The sequence below is a fragment of the Solanum verrucosum genome, unplaced genomic scaffold, assembly GCF_900185275.1.
Source record: "Solanum verrucosum unplaced genomic scaffold, falcon-dt-bn FXZP01000211.1, whole genome shotgun sequence".
NCBI classification, from domain to species: domain Eukaryota; kingdom Viridiplantae; phylum Streptophyta; class Magnoliopsida; order Solanales; family Solanaceae; genus Solanum; species Solanum verrucosum.
The window spans coordinates 466,224-487,115 of NW_026020041.1; the positions used below are offsets into that span (position 1 = coordinate 466,224).

Sequence of the window (20,892 nt, forward strand, 5' to 3'; positions counted from 1 at the left end):
AAAGAAAATATATATAGAGAGTATATTTCCTAATTTGTGTAGGAAATTAATTGTAGTTGTAAAAATAAATTTGAAAAAGTTAACCTTATTGGAATGGAAAACTAATTGGAGTTGTAATTTATTTTTGGAAAACTTAACCTTATTCAAATAGGAAACTAATTGGAGTTATATTTTTCTGCCCCTTGATTTGAGTTTATGTCTCAAAAACAGCACGCGTTTGCCAATAATATTTATTTGCTAGATTTGACTAGAATTATGAAAAGAAGAAAATTAGTAGAAACTTATATGTAGAGGTCAAATAGTATTTGTAAATTTTGCTAGTTTTAGTACTCCATATGATAGTAGTAACTATTGGCGTGTAATTTTTATTATTTTAATTTAATATTTATTTACCTTTAAATTTATAACTTAGGATAACAAATAAAATTGTGTTTAAAGTTCAAGATTATACAGATTATTAAAATGAGACAATATTTTACTAATGCTTTATGACTTGTGATAAAAATAATCGAAATAATTAATTAAAATAATAGTGAGTTGTAAAGCAAAATAAGCAAAAGTAAATATTATTGAGTTATCTCGAGCGAAATCATCATGAAGAAAGTAAAAGTGCATACAATATTTGTGATGAAAATCAGATATCTTGTCAGTGAGGAAAAGAGGTACATTAATAACCTAATCATATATACCATTTGGCATGAATTGAATTCCTCATAATGATCATGATCAACACATTGAAGTTGTTATATACCATTTGGCGGACCCACGAAAGGTTTCAGATACTCGAACACCCATTAATCTCGTATCGAACTAATTATATTTTTTTTATAGAAATTTGAACGAATGGTATAAAAATAAACAGTGAGCACCTAGGCAACAAGCAGTTGCTTGGTGTAGTGGTCGCTTGGGGGTACTTAAAATTGTATATTGTATCTGTTGTGGCCAGATTTGATTCCACTATGGTATTTTTACTTAAAATTGTATATTGTATCTGTTGTGGCTAAGTTTGATTCCACTATGATATTTTTTTTAATTTTATATACCAACTCTTCTTAGTGCAGCCACTTAAAATTCTAGATTCGCCACTGCAAAACCTTTTATTCTAAAAAAATAAAAGCTTATTAAACATTACAATTAACTCTTATACAAATTTTAATTCATGTGCAGGCCTTTGAAGCTAAAATTGAGAAACAAGGATATAAAAGCTTTCCCAGTGGACATATATACTTCATGTTAGCAGTTTTCATTTGTTCTTCAATTTTGTTGTTTTTCTACTTGTTTATAAGTTTACAACTTGTCAAAATATAGGGCATTTGCTGGAAAAGTGAAGGCTTTTGACACAAGAGGCCATGCTGCAAAACTATGTATTATATTGTTCTGCTTCCTTTACTATTTGCTTCATTAGTTGGAATTTCTCGGATTGATATAGGCTTAAGTCTCCAACGAGAGTACGCGAGGGAACCCTCATTATCCAAGCATGAACAATAATGCAAGATGTTGAAGTTGTTGGAGATGGAAGGAGATATTGAATTCGGATCTCCATAGCCTCGTCGAATGAGAAAAAGTAACATCTATACTTTTGTATGTTGAACTTAACACGATGGAAAGCTCAGTAATCAACACAGAAATAACAGGGAAGGAAAGGAAGAAACAAAAACTGAAAACAATTTGCAGGGAAAAGTTGCATACTTTATTCAATACGCTGAGAAGTTAATATAGGCTTATAGAATTTTAGGAATCCTAACCCCACTAAATAACTACTTAATTTCAGTAAAACCAATTTCCCTAAACTCTAGGAAAATAAATCTGCAATACTACAAACTAGGAAAAGCATTACGTGCTAACAAAATAACAAAGTAACAACTAACTAGAATATAGCTACTTCCAAGACTTAGTCAGACTAGAAAAAATAGGCTGATGTTGAACGATTTTAACACCTCCTCTCGACATCAATTGTCGTCTTAGCTATGCCTAGTTGCTAACAGAAACTTTCAAACTTATTAACACTTAAGCCTTTTGTGAACAAGTCTGTAATTTGTTTCTCTGTGTTAATATGCTACAGGTTAATCTCTCCTTGTAACACCTTTTCTTTAATGAAATGGTAATTTATTTCCACATGTTTCGTCCTTGCATGAAAAATAGGATTTTCAGCCAAATTAATCGCTGACTGATTGTCACAGTACAAAGAAACTGCATAGCCAACTAGTTGATGTAAATCCTTCATCAACCGAATAAGCCATATACTTTCTTGAGCTGCGACTGCTGCTTTCTCGATACTCTGCTTCTGTTTTTGATAGCAACATTGTTGGCTGCCTTTTGTTGCACCAAGAAATTGCTCCAGCTCCAAGCTTAAACATGAAGCCAGTAGTTGAATGATGAGTGTCATGGTCTCCGGCATAGTCCGAGTTACAGTAACCAACCAACTTGCATTCTTCACCTTTCTTATACACGAGGCCATAACGAATTGTACTTTTCACATATCTTAGAATTCGATGAACAACCTCCATATGGTGCTTCTTTGGCTTGTGCATGTAGCAACTCATCACACCAACTGCAAAAGAAATATCAGGCCTAGTCTGAGTTCAATAAATCAGACTACCTACCAATTATCGATACATCGTCACATCTTCTAAATCTTTTCCTTCATGTGCACACATCTTGGCATTTGGTTCAATTGGATTTGCAATTGGCTTGCACTCCAACATTCCAAATTTCTTTAACAAGTCTCTGGAATACTTTTGCTGATAAAGAAAAATTCCTTCTTGAGTACAATCAACCTCCAAACCAAGAAAATGATTAAGCTATCCAAGTTCTTTCATATGAAATCGCACACATAAATTTTCATTCGTTTGAACAATTTCTTCTTCATTATCACCAGTTATAATCAAGTTGTCAACATATACTAGAACTATGGATAGCTTCCCTCCATCGACTTTGACGAACAAACTTTAATCTGCAGATGTAATAAAATTGCCACTTTGAGTTAAAAATTCAACAATTTTACTGTACCAGGCCCTTGGTGATTGCTTCAATCCATAGAGCGCCTTCTGCAGCTTACAAACATACCCAGGGTGCTTTTGATTCTGGAAACCCATTGGTTGAACCATGTAAATCACCTGATCCAGCTCTCCATGTAAAAATGCATTATTAACATCCGTCTGCCATAAATTCCAATCCCTGCTAGCAATAAGTGCTAGTAAGACTCACACAGTTGTAAGCTTTGTCCCTAGACTAAAGTTTCATCATCATCCAAACCATATTTTTGAGTAAATCCCCGAGCTACCAAACGAGCTTTATGCCTCTTGATCAACCCATCTGTGTGGTGTTTTATTTTATAAACTCATCTGCATGATATACGTATCACATCTTTTGGCTTCGGTACTAGTTCCCAAGTTTGATTTTGTTCTAATGCGACAATCTCTTCCTCCATTGCTTTGGTCCATGCTATGTTTTGAACTGCTTCTTCAAAGCTTTCAGGTTATTTTCCAGATTCTTCTTATAATATTACTGCATTGGCATATTTGTGGTTTTGCCTCTGAACCCGTTCTGACCTTCTCGTCTCGGATTGTGGAACAACTGGTACTTCTTCTTCATTTATTTCACTGCCTTCACATGTTGGCTGGTGAACAATTGATTGCCCAAAATTATGAGTTGCGCCTTGTTCAACATTGGCGTCTTTACTTGATCGAAAATAAGTAATTTGCAACTTATTTTTTAGATCAGTTTGGTCTGGTAATATCTCCTTTTTCGTAGACCACCATGAAGAGGTTTCATCAAATATAACATGTCGTGATGTATAACACCTTACAGTTGTAGGGTCACTACATTTCCACCCTTTTCTTTGATTATCATAGCCTATAAAAATGCATTTAACAGCTTTCTTGTCCAATTTTCTACGTAACTGATCAGCTATAAAAACATAGCATACACATCCAAATACTCCAAATAACTGACATTAGCTTTCATATTCCACAACTTCTCAAAAGCTGAAAGAAAACCTAACCTTTGTTGAGGAAGTCTGTTGATGACATATGACGCATTCCTCATTGCTTCTGCCCAAAATCTTCCTGGGACATTCTCGGCATGTAACATAGTGCGGCATATTTATGCTAAATTCATATTTTTCCTCTCTGCAATGCCATTTTGTTGTGGTGTGTAGGCACAAGTATATTGATGGCGAATTCCGCATTCCCTTAGGTATTGAGAGAACTTAACTGAGTTGTATTCCCCTCCGTTATATGTTCTTAAACAACAAATTTTCTTTCCCGGTTCTCCCTTAACTGTTTCCTTAAACTGTTTAAACTTAGAAGAAGAATCATATTTTTCTTTCATAAAGAAAACCCAAACATACCTAGAGAAATCATCAATAAAGGTCACCATGTACTTTATTCCACCAATTCATGATTGATTGACCGGTCCAAACACATCAGAATGAATTAATTGTAATGATTCATAGTCTTTATATTTGGACTCTACAAACGGCAACTGGTGAGCTTTACCAAATTGGCATCCTGAACAAACGATGTCTGCTCTTACTTCAAGTTGAGGAAAACCCTTGATCATTAACTTCTTCAACATAACACTTATCTTGGAATAACTCACATGACCCAATCTCATATGCCACAAATCAGTTGTCTCATTATTTGTTGTCTTTTCTACATATGCAGACTCTACATACATCACGTAAATGGACTCTAATCTATGCCCCTTCATAATTGGATTTTCTAAGTTCTTGAGATCTTGATAAATCCTCACATTATCAGGACCAAACAAGACATAGTTTCCAGATGTTGTTAATTGTGACACTAAAAGCAAGTTTTTCCTCATACCTGGAACATGATAGACATTCTAAAGTGGTATTTGATTGATCCCTTGTTGAAGAGAGGCTAGCATCTTACCAATATGAGCTATCAGTAACCTTGAATTATGTAACACCTCGGAAATGAGTAGGCTGAACTAGAGCCTAAACGTGAGGGTTAACGTCAAAGGTCAAGGGGTTTAGTGGTTAAACGTCAAGGTACATGCTAGACCCCGTAGTTTAGAAGACCTTCTAAGGGTTGGTTGAGAGTTGCAAGGTCGAGTGTCAAGCCAAAAAGGGGCAAGCCTAAGCCAAAAGCCAAGGCTGCCCCAAGCTTGGCCAAGCACTGCCCAATGATCACGACCACCTTCATGAACAGTGGTCTTGACCACGGTCCGTGAAGGGACTCGTGAAGGTCCCTTAGGCATATGGGAAGCAAGGCCTTGAGGCCTAGCCACTGCCTAGGAACCACGACTCGTGGTCTTGACCACGGATCGTGGAAGGTCTTATGGTCTTGCCTTGGCATTGTGGAGGCCAAGGTTCCAAGCCATAGCTACTGCCTAGGAACCACGACCTCCACCATGACTCGTGGTCTTGACTACGGATCGTGGAGGGTCTCGTTGTCTTGCCTTAGGATCATGAAGTCTTTCCAAGTTGAGGAGGGTCACTGGTCAAGGGACCACGGGCCCCACCACGAGCCATGGTGCCTTTGACGAGCCGTGAAAGAGGGCGTGGTCCCTGGGACTGGCTGCCTAGTTAAGGGTCATTTGGTAATTTCCAAATCAATTAGTTAATTAATGGGGTTGTTTTTAATTGTTTTATTTCACATAAATAAATGGTTTTAAGTCTTTAAACACCTCTTTTACTCCATTATTCTGAAATACCCAAATCAAAACCAAAGTTCTTCCCTCTCAATATTTCTCTCTCTAGAAACCTCCGTTGAAGAAGAAGAAGGAGTGGAGGCTAGGGCTTGAAGAACCAAAGTGTTTCTTCTCAAATTTTGAGGAAATCTCCATTAAGGTATGGTAGTTTTCATCTTTGGTTTGTTTCCACCCAAGTAGCCCTTTCAAAAGATGATTTCAAGTTTCCAAAATCCCCCAAAATACCTACTGTTTTCAATCCAAGCATTGGTTCAATTCCAAAATGTTTTCAAAGGTTTATATGTGATGAATTATTAATGAATTTCTGAATTAATGATGAATTCTCCTATGAAACCATGTTTCCCCCAAAATACTAAATTGGAAGCTTGTGATTTGGGTTGATTGATTATGAGATCATGTTGAATTGTTATGTCTATGTTGAATTAGTTATTGAATCATGATATTTCCCTTATCTAATGTAGTATTCTAGATGTTTGGGTTTAGATTGATTCATAGCCTTGAAGGGCAAAGTATAAAGGATATATGTATGATTGTGATGTGAAGTATATACATATGATTACAATACAAGTATTATGATCATGCCTAGAATGCAATTGTGTTATTATTGAAAGGTTATTTCTCAATTTGACACTTATGAATGATGATGATAGAATGTGAAAGGTTTCTTCAAGTAATGTTGATTGATGCATCTTGAATTGGTAGGCTTAGGTATCCTCTTCTTGTGTTGCTAATGTATCTTGACTTAATGAACCTTGAATCGGTAGACCTAATGTTGGTGGTCCTTTCATGAGGAGTCTATAAATGAATTAATGAATGAATGAATGATAAACCATGAATTGGTAGACCTAATGGTAGTGGCCCTTTCATGTGTGAAATGATGAACCTTGAACTGGTACACCTAATAGTGGTGGCCCTTTCTTGAAGATCCGATGAGCTCTCCTTGTAATGTACCTTGAATCGGTAGACCTAATGGTGGTGGCCATTTAATGTGTAAATGTACCTTGAGTTGGTAGATGTAATGGTAGTAGCCCTCTTAAGTTTAATAATGTTAACGAAAATGAACTACTCTATGGGAATGGAGGCTAAGTACCAAGAGGATATGGTAAGATGAAAGCTCTCCCTATCTTAGGCTGGGTTTCAATGAACATCTTTTTTATCCCATAACTATGTGCCCGCATAAGTTATTAGCTAGTGGATCCACCTAAGCTAAAATGTTACCGGTTATACCCTAGGCAGGTAGACCACTTCTTTACGGTGTGGGGATATGACACCAGATTCCATGATTTGTTGTCATGGTCTATGACGATTAATGCTTATTCCCATCATGTGAGATACGCGCTATAATTACTTGAGAGGTTCTATGAAGTGTGGGTGGTAGTATGGGATGTCATTCATGCATTGCACGAGTAGACTTTGAGAGGGTTATGGTGTGATTCTCCAATGTTTTAATGTCTAATGAAATAAAATGCTCTTAATGAAGCTAATGAAGAATGTTGACATATATGCTTAATGTGATGATGCATGTTTTACTTGGATTGTATTATGAGTTACTTTCCTTGTCATGACTTATGAAATGTATGTGTTCCTTATGCATGATTATTGATTGAAGATGACTAATGAAGAATGGTAAGTTCATCTAAAGTGACCTCAAAGTGGTACTTGGTGGGAATAGTAGTATGGGATGCTATTCTCACATTGCACAAGTATAGCTTAGGGTTGCTTGAGGTGAATTTTCTAATGTGAAGAAATGACTTGTATGATGATTATGCTTGTATATTATGTCTCTTATACTTATGGTAATGACATTTCTCAAAATTGGCATTTAGCATGATTTACAAATAAAATGTCTTTTTAAGCATGGTTTTTGCATGGCTATCATACTTAGTACATTTTTGTGTGCTAACCCATATTTCTCCTATTTTTCTACAAAGTGTAGGTTCCGCAATTGAGTTGATTTCTCCTAAGTTCAAGCTTGAGTTGACTAGTCATCAAGTTTGTGGTATGTCCTCATGGATCCGAGGACAAATGTTTTATTGTCATTTCATTTCTTCATTGTACGAGACATTTATTAGACTTTCTATTGTAAGGGTTGTGACCCTAGTTTTGACTCAAGATGTTTTTAGATGGCCATGTGAGACTAGTAGACTTCCGTTGTTTTAAATGATAATTCGATTGTATGGATTTAAAGAAAAGTTTTAAATTCCACACTATTTCATATGTCTTATATTATAAATGCTATAAGGCTTTTCGGAATCTTGTTATTCTTCTTTGAGAAGAGTGCAGCAAGTGTATCCCGTGCTTCTTTTGGCCTTTTAGCATCACAAATATGCTCCAACACATCTTCATCAATTGTTGTTTTGAGCGCAAACATTGCTTTTCCTTCTTTGATCTTCCACTTCCGCAATGTTCCATTTGCATACTCTGCCTCTGGTTGTTCAACTTCGCTTCCGTTGAAAACTTCCCAGAGATCTTGACATTACATATAAGACATTATACATGTTTCTCATGTATTATAATTCTAGTTATTGAGATTTTTTATTCCACCAACTACTTGAAGGTCATTCATTGTGTTGGCTCTGATACCAAATGTTGAACTTAACACGATGGAAAGCTCAGTTATCAACACAGAAATAACAGGGAAAGAAAGGAAGAAACAAAAATTGAAAACAGTTTGCAGGGAAAAGTTGCTTACTTTATTCAATACGTTGAGAAGGTAATATAGGCTTACAGAATATTAGGAATCCTAAACCCACTAAATAACTACTTAATTTCAGTAAACCAATTTCCCTAAACTCTAGGAAAAGAAATCTGCAGTACTACAAACTAGCAAAAGCATTATGTGCTAACAAAATAACAAAGTAACAACTAACTAGAATATAGCTACTGCCAATACTTAGTCTGACTAGAAAAAATAGGTTGATGTTGAACGATTTTAACATTGTACTCTTCTTTTAGTTTAATCCAGGTTATGTTGTCTTAGTCTGAAGTCATACTATATATCAAAAGAGAACATCAGGGGGGAACTTCGAAATACTGACGGCAACCAAGATATGTTAAATGAGGACCACTCGTTGGATCTTAGAAACCTCAGAAAGGAGCAGGTACCCCATGTTTAATTTTCTTCAAAATTTTTATATTTTCAAGTTAGTTCTGCCTTATATATGTGAGTTTTATCAAGTATATATAGTTGGTCGGGTAAGCTTAGTAGCACAGTTGGTAGGCTATGTGAACTTTAACATTATTGATGAGCGTTCGATTCCCCACTTTGTAATCACCTTCCCTGTTTCCCCTTCCCGTACCCCAAGTTTAAGAAGTAAAAAATAAGTATAGTTGGTCTCCTGCCCGAATAAATGATGACGATTTTGTGAAATGACGTCTGTATAAAAGGGATTAACAGGATAGAGGATCCTCCTGTCTGGGCCCCTTTGTGCTCCAAAGAATCCCGTTGGTGCACCATTAATCAATGCAAAGAATTCACTCATGATATACATAATTTTATCCACAGGATCCACGCTACTATACTAAACCGGCTGAAAGAGCGTAGTTTTGACCTAAATTCCTTACATGACAAGCTCCTCTCCTTCGCGGGATAGGGCACATTCCATTCCGCCATAATCACGCTTTAAAACTTGATCCAGCTCTCAGTCTATATGATCCTCGTAACCAGTCAGCTAATATTGATAGTTGTCCTCCTACGGACCTTTGCCTTCCCTCCGTTTCCACAATAAGAAGAAAAAACTAATTTTTTCCTGAATATGAACTACGACAAGGAAAATAAAATAAGCCCAATTAATACCATCTTCGCCAAAACTCCAAGCTACATCTCCCCTTATTTCTTGTTTTGCTTTATTAAATTAAATTAACCTAGAGGGGTGAATGGGGGTTTCAGGTGTTTTTGCACAAAAAGTCCTTTATGTTGATGATTCGTTGCTGATGACTGATTTTTTTCCCTCCCATATTCTTTGTTGCCATAATTTATAATTGGATACACCTTTAAATTATGTTACGTCGTCGAAGGCTTGACCTGGGGAGAAAAAAAATTATCCGTTTGTTTTCTTCCCAATTGTAGCACGGTTTTTTTGGTTAATAGTCACACATTAAATCTTTTGTTTTTTATAAAATCCATTTTCTGTAATAATATATTAATAGTCAATTTTTTGGTCACTAATTTTTTTATGTTATATTATATTTTATATTCCCAATAATAACAATTTTCTATTTTAATAAAAATATAAATCAAACCACGTATGAAGAAATTTAACTGTATATGAAGCAAATTATTATTCAACATAAGAGAAAATAGGAGACTTTTTGGATAATTGAATCAATGACATGAAGCTAAGTAACATCAAGGGAATTTTTCCAACTAATTAAAATTTTGTAGGACAAAGGGAACATAATGATTAATGCACTAATAATAGCAAAATAGACATGTAGTTTTGTTTTAAGGAAGCTCTTATATTGTACTACCGACATTGTAAGAAACATACATTTATTTTTTGAGTTTCATTTTATGTCATATAAATTGATCGAACATAAAACTATTTTTAAAAAACAAAAATGATAAAATTATGATTTTAAATATATATATCAATATTTATATTACTTCAAACTTATGACATTAAGGATAATTGAGTAGCCTGCATAAAAAACCAAGTTTATAATGTCCTAAGTTCGTTTTAAAAAAAAAGAAAAATGTCTTTTTTTCCTTTAAAAAGGGGTATCAAATATTAATAGGGACTTTTTATTACTTCATAAATAGAATACATAATCTTACTCAACTACACAAATAATTAAAAATAAAATTAAGTATGTCGCTTACCCTACCGCGACTTCATTTATTTAAGAAAAAAATTGAAAGATAAGAATTTTTTTTTTATGGAAAAAGATAATAAAATCAGCCAAACACTGTTAACGGTGTTAAAATTGAGAAAGGATATCGCTGCCCTAGCATCGAATTATCCAATTTGGTATTAAAAAAATTTCAATGGCCCTTTATGCATTTTGAAAGAAAAAAGTGGTCCTTTTGGCTCCAAACTCAATTTTTTCGCATACATATATACTGCAAATAAGGAAAATAAAATAGAAAACTAAATTGGTATCAATCTATATATCAAAAGGTTTTAGATTCGAGTCTCCTTGGATACGGAGGGAGCGTTTTACTTTTTGACGCAAATTTAGATTTAGTCGGGCTCCAATGTGGATACGGAACCAAAAAAAATATTTAGTTAAAAAATAGATGAAATCCATTAAATAACAATAGAAATATTTGATAATTTAATTCTACAAATTAAAGTAACTAAAATAAATGTAGCACTAGAATAATTTCTTATTCTCATATGTATGCGAGAATATGTATGCGTGTGGATATTCAAGATCAGGCGTATCAAAGTAATCCAATTCTTCATCAGTCAAGACTTTAAATGGTTCATCCAATGATGGTAGCTGTCAAATTTTTGCAGCATACAACTATCCATCATGATCTCTCGACGAATTTGAGACACAACCAGGAACTACATTCTAGATTGTTATAGGAATATCTTGATGATTTTTACATAAACTGTCTGTTTTTGTAATGAAACACACAATAGAGTCTTCATGTCTGATTTCTCCGCGTTCTCTTAATACATCCATTGTAGTTTTATCAAGACAGTATTCTTTCACAATCCAGTATACACTTTCTTTTATCTTCACTGCTACTTTCTTCATCAGAACGAAAAGTTTTCTTATACCCAATTCGTGATCTTTCCTTGTCCAAAATTTCTTTACTATTGTCTCGTCCTTTCCATTTGTGACCTCCAACAATTGATTTGTTGAAGTTTTTACCCTTGATGTTTTTTCTCTTCAATTGAGTAAAGAAATAGTTTACATGATCATTACCTAAATTTTGGAATAATTCTGCTGGCTCTTTTTTACCATATAAGTTTATATACGGAATATCATTGTATTCAATAGGCATTCCACGAATGAATTTCGTTAAACACCTTATCAGATCTTCATCCGTATATTTCATCCCCATAAGTTATAAATAATGTGAATTCCAACTAAAAAGATACAAAAAGAGAGAAGAAGATGGAAAAATATTTTAAAGCAAGAAAATATATAGAGAGAGTATATTTCCTAATTTGTGTAGGAAACTAATTGTAGTTGTAAATATAAATTTGAAAAAGTGAACCTTATTAATTGGAGTTGTAATTTATTTTGGAAAACTTAACCCTTATTCGAATAGGAAACTAATTGGAGTTATAATTTTATTTTTGGAAAACTCAACCTTATTCGAATAGGAAACTTATTAAATTTCTTGACCGATGATTGTGGGGTTGTGAAAGATGACGATTTGTGGGAAACAGAGAAGCAGCATCATCAATGTATTGAGCATGTGTGAGAAACAGAGCAGGATCCGAATGAGCAACAAAACCAGAATTGATAACAACAAACAGAGAAACAAAAGTAAATTTTTGCTTCTTTATAGTGACAGCCAAGAAACAAGATTAAGTTGGGGTTTTGCAGAATGAAGAAAAGAGAGCTGCAAATATGAATTTAGTTGTTAAACAAACACATATCATATATTATATATATAGAGAGAGGAGATAAATGGTTGAGGTTTAAGCGCATCCAATAACGGTAATATAAATTGACACGCTTAACAGAATGTTTCCTTAACTAATAAATTGACACGGTTACCATAATATTTCGTTAAATAATAAATTGACACGGTTACCATATTATATTGTATATAGGGTAGATTATATAGAAATTGTGAATTCCCTGAACAACGTGCAAAAGGTTAGTTCGGTAATTCAAGATATTTGAAATCCACCCTAACGTCCAAGGGTTTGGTTCTACTGGATTACATTATTATGTTTTATATTTATTTTTCAAACACCCTGAATGAAAATCTTGAATCCAGCATTATTTTTGAGTTTAAAAACTCAATAATTCTCGTGCATTCAAATGATTATAGTCCCTATATTAAGTACAATCTTTTGTGTTGTGGTAGAGATGAGTACTCATTTTCTGAGGTTTTATTTACCCCTTCTTTTTTTGATTATTTTTCCACTATAAAAAATATTTGCAGTAATTCTACAATGCACGGTATTTCTCATTTACTATCACTACAGGAGGGATGTATATGATTTGCATCATGCCATATTGGGTGAGTTTTATTTGAAGTTTATTTAGGAAAAAACTATTTTTCAATTTTTGGATTTTCATTGTAGTTAATACTATGAAATTGATGGCATTTTGCTTGTAAATCTAGGCATCATGTATTCTGTTCTAGTGACTGCAGTAATCACCGATAGCATCAAAGATGTTGTTGGTCGTCCACTCCCAAATTTTTTCTATAGGTGCTTCCCCTATGGAATCGAGGTGTGTCTCCTTCTTACACTTTCACATAACATTATGGCTTGAACTTAGGATATTCTTTCATGTAGTCCAAAATATGATCCAACTCAAAAGGCCTGTGATTCAACCTATAAGTGGATACTATGTTATCGAGGTCTGTGCTAGGCGCAAAAATTCAACTTTTACTGTTTATGGCAATGGGGGTAATTAGAAAAGACACGGCCTAAGAGTTCAAGAGTTCATGAGATTGTATTGGCTTGCTTTCATCATAGTTATTTATTTTCTCTTTGTGTTGTCTCAGAACATATAAAAAGTGTTCATTTTTCTTCTTTTATACCGTGTGTGTGTTATTTTGAGTATGCCATAACATAACATTTAACTCGAAAAGTTTGACATCAACTCTTAAACAAATTTGCATTAAGATACCTTATTAAATTCACATGCAGGCCTTTCAACCTAATGGGGATATTAATTCATGGAGACCCTAAAGTTGTGAAAGAAGGATATAAAATCTTTCCCAGTGGACATACCTCATGTTAGTAGTGTTCATTTATTCTTAGTTTCTCTGTTTTTGTTTGTTTTCTACTTGTTTATAAGTTTACGCTTGTCCAAATATAAGGTCATTTGCTAGCCTTGCTTTCCTCTCATGGTACTTGTGTGGAAAAGTGAAGGCTTTTGACAGAAGAGGCCATGCTGCAAAACTCTGTATTGTTCTGCTTTCTTTACTCTTTGCTGCATTAGTCGGAATTTCTCGGATTGATGACTATTGGCATCACTGGACAAATGTATTCGCTGGATCCATTATAGGTTGGTTCAACGTTCCTATCCAATGCTTGTATGGATTCACTACTTTGATAAGTTTTCAAATTGATAATATAAAAGTATACTATTAGTATCAAGTAGTAGGTTAACCACTATAGACATTTCATGTAGTTGGCCTTCAAATGAACTAATAGTGTGAAAAAACATTACACTATCAATACTCGCGCCTTATAATTATCAAATTCTGACTATGCTGTTCTGAGAAATAGTGTAGCTAAACATCTCAGTGTTTTTTCGGTATAGGAAGTGTGGTTGCCTCTTTATGCTACCTGCTTTTCTTTCCATTCCCTCATGATATCAACGGTACAACCTCAATTCTCTGAAAACAGAATGAATCTCTTAGTTCAATGTCAACGATACTAGTTATTTTCTAAATATTGTTCATTTTTCCATGATAACAGGGTGGGCACCTCATGCATCTATCAAAATGAGAGAAAATATTGAATTGCACTCTACATCAATAGGAATTGACATTGTGTAATGCAATGAGAGTACTAGAGGCAACCCTCATTATCCAGGCATGAACAGTAATGCAAGATGTTGATGGCGATGGAAGGAGATACTGAATTCAGATCTCCATAGCCTCGTCGAAAGAGCAAATACGTTATCTAAACATGTGTACTCTTCTTTTAGTTTAGTCTAGCTTATGTTGGCTTAGTCTGAAGTCATATCTATATATCAAAAGAGTTGTACAATATGGAGGTAACAATGTTCATTACCTCCTCATTTTCTATGGGACAAAGAAAAGGCTCACACTCTGACAAAACATAGTCTTGTTGTATATTTTTATCTACATCTAAATAAGATGAAATAGATTACTCCTACTGTTGGGTTCCAAAGAATTAGGGCTTCATATTGAAGCTTACTGTAACACTCCACAGATTTTTTGAGTTAAGATTCAAACCATTCTTCGTTGTAAGTAGGATTTTACCAAGGAATTTAAAATTTATTGAGTGTTAAGGTCACTAGATGTAGCACCTTAAGTTTCAAGAAGAACTAAAGAGAGTTCATTCAAGTCCTTCCTAAGTTCTTCTAAGATTTGGGTCAAATTAAAACGACCATAACTGTCAGTACAGGATGAGTAAGGTGTTCCATGAGATGGAAAATGAAAGGTCTTTGAATTATCTTTCCAACGCCACCGAGTTTGCTAAGTTTCGAGGTCGGATGAGTGAGATATACCCTTTTGAAGTCAGGCTGTCCAGTTAAGGAAAGTTACCCGAAAAGAGTAAGGGGTATTTTGGTCTTTTCCTTACCCAATCAGATTCAATTCTCAAGAAGAGAAAAGAAGGGAAAAGAGGAGAAAAGAGGAGAGGATCAAAGTGTTTGTCGAGGTTCTTGAGTTTTGTTGCGGATTTTCGCCATGGGTTTAATCCCTAAGAGGTATGTAATCTTCCATAGTGTTGGGTTTGGTCACCCACACGCCAATCATGTTATTTTCAGCGCAATTTTATTCTTGAAGTTTAAAGATTAGAGTTCTTGATGAGTTCTTGCGAAGTGTTCTTGAAATTCATCCTAAATTTTGTTGTGTTGGGGTTTTGATGATTTCTTGAGATGAAAGTGAGTGTTTTGAGGGGTTTATTGAGTAGATTAGAGTGTACTTATGTTAAGTAATCAAATCCAAGTGATTGGGGAAGAAACCATTCGATTCTAGGCTAGTTAGGGTGAGAAAATGAGAAAAGAAATTCGTCGGGTTTTCTGAGTTGGGGCCTGGCGCGTTGCACCAGCCAGTGCCCCCGAAATTATGTTTTGTAGTTTAGGGGATGGTGCCCCGCGCCACTTAGTGTGCCAGGGTCGCCTGCCCCGTCCAATTTGCAGTCGGTTGCTCCGTTTGAGTTCTTTTAAAGTGTACCTTCACTCCCTTTCGATTCTAACTACTCTTAAGCTACTTTTAAACACCTAGAAATCATTCATAACCTTGAATTCATAATTGAAAGTCAAGGTAGAGCTAAAATTTAAGTCATGAGAGTTCTTTTGAACATTTTAAGAAAGTCCCTTTGAGTCTTTTTGAGGAGTCTTCTACAATATCTAATAACTTGTTTCAAGACTCGAGCAAGTGAGTATGAGGATGAGCAGAATGTATTCGTGAGTCTACTTTAGCATCACAAGATCCTTCATATCATGAACCATAACTCTTGAATTCATAATTCACATTCAAGAGAGAGTTAAGAGTATAGTTCAAGAAATCATTTGAGTTAATTGTGAATCATTTAAGATCAACTATCGATTTGAACTAAGTTCTAAGAAAGTAAGTATGAGAATAGGAAGAATTGTATCCATGAGTTCCATGTTGTTATGTAGACCCTCGAGTCGATTCGTTAATGCCCATTATCGACATGAACTCCATAAGTTGAGTATCTTTGAGATGAGTGGTACCTTCAAGTTATAAGTCTTGAGTATTGAGTTCCTAATGTATTTGAGATTATATTCCTAATCATGGGACTATTACATGTTACACATTAAGTCCTTAGGTCTATTAGTTCATGCACATAACTCTGCATGAACCCTATAAGTCGAGCAGTCTTGAGATAAGAAATATCTTTGAGTCCTTGAGTTGAGTAGCTAATGCTCATAAATCCGCATGAACCCTCTGAGTCAAGCATTCTTGAAGCGAGTATTATTATTGAAGTTCTTGAGTTCTGTGTTGTTGAGTCTTGAGTATTGAGTATTGAGTTCTAGTTACGGTTATTGAAAACCTTGAATTGAGTCGTTCACGTCCATAATTCAGCGTGAACTTTATTTTGAGAAGTCTTTTACAATTTTTTTAAACTTGTTTTAAGACTTGACCATTGACTTGAGTAAGAGTACGAGTGAAGTTCATTTCATCAAAAGATTATATGAGAACTAAGTATTTGCAAGAGTAAAATGTTTTCACATTTAAACAAGAGAGGAAACACTGATTTCCAAGCGAGCTTTTAAGCTAGTTTCTAAGTAATAATCTCAAACCACAGAAAGAGTTATTCTTTTAAACATATGAGCTGATTATATTTTTGGGAGTAGTATTGAGCACCGATATAGGAATAAGTTCAGATAACTAAGGTCTCCTTAAATCATGTAGCCAACATGGGTAGAAAGGGTCATACTTTTTAGATGATTCTTTAATGGTTTTTAGCATAGACTAGTGGATCCACTTAGTTGAGGCATTCTATATCCCGGCAAGTTATAGGACAATTCTGGCAGCGTGGGAGAGACGTTGTATCATCACATAGCTCATAGTGATGGTTGTCGGTTAGAGAAACTCCCACAAAGTTATATTATATTTTATTATATACAAATTGAGTTATTGTTGTGTTCTTCAATACATTGAATTTCTATCTACTATTTTAAAAGATTTCCATATATTGCATCTTTTATTGTTGCTTTATTCATGAGTATCTTGAGTTAAGTATCTTAAGTTGAACTGTGTTTTATTGAGTTGAGTACCCTATTGTTGAGTTGAGCCCAATTTCACTGAGTTGAGAACCTTATTTCTAGGTTGAGTATCTTATCCTTGAGTACTTCTGAGTTGAGTAAGTTTGAGTAGTTTTGAGTATTCCTTGAGTTGAGTTGAGCTATGTTTATTTGAGTTGAGTTGAGTTGAGTAAGTTTGAGAAGAGGTAAGTATGTTTCTATTTCACCAGTTCAAGCTTATGTTTATGCTTTAGAATTCCCCTTACATGCTCGTACATTCCATGTACTGAGTCATTTGGCTTGCATCGTTTCATGATGTAGATACAGGTATTCAAGATCATCAACGGGAGCTTTGTTGATGCCACATGGAGTACGAGTCAGCTATGGTGAGCCTCCATGCTTGCGGAGGATTCCATTTACTTTCAGTTTTGTGAGGATATCGTAGGTCTTGTCCCGACTTCCATAATTTTCATTTAGAGGTATCATAGATAGACAATAGAGTTTCAGAAGTCTGTTCATTTATTTTGTTAAATGTTTTAAAGACTTAAGTTGCCTATTTTATGTCGAGTTGAATAATTTACTTTTATTCTGAGTTTTCCATTTGTTTTAAAGCTTTCTAATTGACTTTCATGAACTTTTACTCAATTTTTAGCTTGGTATGCTTGAGTTAGTCTTCCGCTTGTAGTCAGCCAGGATGAGGCTTCACTTGGGGACCAACAATTGTTCTCGAGTGCCAGCCACATCCAGGGTGTAGACTCGGGCTATGACAAACTTGGTATCAGAACACAGAGTTCAAGTGTCCTCAGGTGTCTATGAAGTCGTGTTAGTAGGTCTTGTTTATGGTTGTGAGGGTCCCACTTCTATAAACAAAGGACTACCGACATTTAGAAAAAGTTTCCCTTCTTTCATACTCTGAATTGTGCAATAGAGTTATGTCATTGAGATTTATTCATACTCGTGTATTTCTATGATTCATTCGACTACCCATCATACTATAGGTGGCTGAACAGAAATGTTAGTCCTTTATCAATGAGTTGTTCCTAGCAAAAATCTTGAGGAAGCCATGAAACTCCAGAGGGGCTTGAGAAAAGCCCGTGAGTGAGTTAAGTGTCGAGTTTCAGATAAATGCACTCATGTTTATATGAATAGTGCGTTTCAACTAAAAGCGAGTTGTACTATTTATCCTAATCCTTGTTTTATCTAAGATCCTTATGAGGAAGTACGTTTAGAGCTTGGGTAGTATTTTCGCCCTAAACAATAGTATGAGTTACGAGATCATGAGTTGTAGTAGTGACAGTGCCCAGAGTTAGAGGAAAGTTTGCAGAGGTATAGAGATCTATGAAAGGGAGATAGTGATGGGGCATATTATGTTATTATAGTAATGCACACAATAAGTTATTGATGAGGAGTTTTACCTTATGGGTAGACTAAAAAGTGATGAGTTGTGAAGATTCCATCATAGGAGGTAGAGTGTGTTTTAGCTAGAAAGGAGTTTGTGATGAAGTTTCATTATGTAGGTAATGCCAAAGTGTAAGAGTTGAATAGAAGAGCAAAAGTGTTCATAAAGTGATAGATCTAAGCTAGGCTTATGATTTGTTTGAGAGGGTCATGGTGTTCAGAAGGTTATAGATTGATTAAGTAATCAGGTATAGCATAATAGGAGAGCAATCGTATTGATATCCGGGTTTAGTAATGAACGTTAAGCTTGAATTTAAGATGAGTTTCATTCTCCAAAGAATGGAAACATGAGTATGATGATGTTAGTCTTGATATTTGATCTAGTAGACTTGACATAGAGTAGGTGAGAAATTGAAACGTTTGATGCAATGAATATGAGTAGTACCAATGAGAGATCCTAACGTTTAGATAAGGGCAGTGAAGTGTGACTAAGTCACAAGAGTAACAAGAGAATTAAAAGGTGTACCAAGAGGGTTTGTAGTCAGAAAAGGTTAAGAGAAACACCTTAGAAAGAGGTCTTAGTACCTGCTTATGGAAAGTTCGGTAGTCATGAGATAAGCTTCTCCCCAGTGCTAGAGCAAAAGAGGATTTAGACCAGTTAATGATAATGGAATAGGCCCATAGCTTTCAAGTGTTAGCTTTAGACCTAATGGGGAGATGACGAGATTAGAAATCAAGTCCAGTGTTTGAGAGTAAGATAGAAATGCATTCCCAAGGGTATGGGAGGCATATTTTCAGAGGTCTTTTAGTAGTGAAGTGATCTTAAGAAGAGAAGGTTAATGATCTTATAGTGATGATGATGGTGTGATAATTCCATCTAAGGTTATAAATAAGGAGGAAGAAGAGGATGAGGTTTTACTATGAGAAATAGTTAAATGAGAGCCCTTAGTTGGTTCCGAAGGATTTGGTTAGTAGGAGTCCATGGAGTTGTTAGAAGTACTAAGCATGAATGTGGTGTTGTTAAACATTAGGTGGTTCTTGATATGAGCCCAATGTGGTGGTAAAGAGTAATAGTTTTGGGATGAGATTCCCTATAGAGAGGTATATAACCTGAACCCAAGGATTTGGGTTAAGCTTGAATATAGTAAGAGTATACCATTAGACTCAGACCTTAGTAAGATTAACCCCATTCCATACCCAGTCCAGTCGTCATTTGAGGACAAATGATCCCAAGGGGAGATATTGTAACACCCCAGAAATTTTTTGAGCTAAGACTCGAACCATCCTTCATTGTAAGTAGAATTTTACCGAGTAATTTCAAATTTCGTGAGTGTTAAGGTCACAGGATGTAACACCTTAAGTTTCAAGAAGAACTAAAGAGAGTTCATTCAAGTCCTTCCTAAGTTTTTCTAAGATCTAGGTCAACTTCAAACGACTATAACTCTTAGTACATGATGAGTTAGGTTTTTCATGAGATGTAAAATGAATGGTCTTTGAATTATCTTTCTAACGCCACCAAGTTTGCTAAGTTTCAAGGTTTGGATGAGTGATATATGCCCTTTTAAAGTGACATTGTCCAGTTAAGGAAAGTTACCCGAAAATAGTAAGGGGTATTTTGGTCTTTTCCTTACCCAATCAGATTTAATTAGTTTTTAGTAAGATTTGAAGGGTCTAATCCTATTAGGTTCAGTTTTATAATCCTAATATACGCCTAGGGTTTTAGTTGAGAGCTCAAGAAGAGAAAAGAAGAGAAAAGAGGAGAAAAGAAGAGAGGATCAAAGCGTTCGTCGAGGTTCTTGAGTATTGTTGTGGATTTTCACCATAGATTTAATCAATAAGAGATATGTAAGCTTCCATAGTATTGGGATTGTGCAACCACATGCCAATCATGTTATTTTCTGCGCAATTTCATTTTTGAAGTTTAAAGATTAGAGTTCTTGATGAGTTATTGAGAAGTGTTCTTGAAGTTCATCATAAATCTTGTCGTGTTGGGGTTTTGATGATTTATTGAGATGAAAGTGACTGTTTTGACGAGTGTATTGAGTAGATTAGAGTGTACTTATGTTAAGTAATCAAATCCAAGTGATTGGGGAAGATACCGTTCGATTCTAGGCGAGTTAGGGTGAGAAAACGAACAAAGAAATTCGTCGGGTTTTCTGGGTTGGGGACTAGCACGTCGCGCCAGCCAGATGCCCCCAAATTATGTTTTGTAATTTAGGGGATGGCGCCCCACGCCACTCAGTGCACCAGGGTCGCCTG

The 20,892-nt window shown here is 35.1% G+C and overlaps 1 protein-coding gene and 1 pseudogene across 2 annotated transcripts in view; one reads left to right on the forward strand and one right to left on the reverse strand.

Annotated features, from left to right (window-relative positions):
• Positions 1-14,399, forward strand: part of LOC125821667 (probable lipid phosphate phosphatase 4) — a 35,616-nt gene extending 21,217 nt beyond the window's left edge. Inside the window, exons 7-8 of one of the 2 annotated variants that reach the window (XM_049501066.1) lie at positions 14,092-14,151; positions 14,250-14,383. In XM_049501066.1, the coding sequence (XP_049357023.1) occupies positions 14,092-14,151; positions 14,250-14,329 (140 nt within the window). In that variant the 3' untranslated portion in view covers positions 14,330-14,383. Of the gene's footprint in view, positions 1-14,091; positions 14,152-14,249 lie in introns of both variants that reach the window. The other variant, XM_049501065.1, reaches the window with a different exon arrangement.
• On the reverse strand, positions 10,996-11,692 carry LOC125821659 (uncharacterized; annotated as a pseudogene).
• Positions 14,400-20,892: the final 6,493 nt, after the last annotated feature.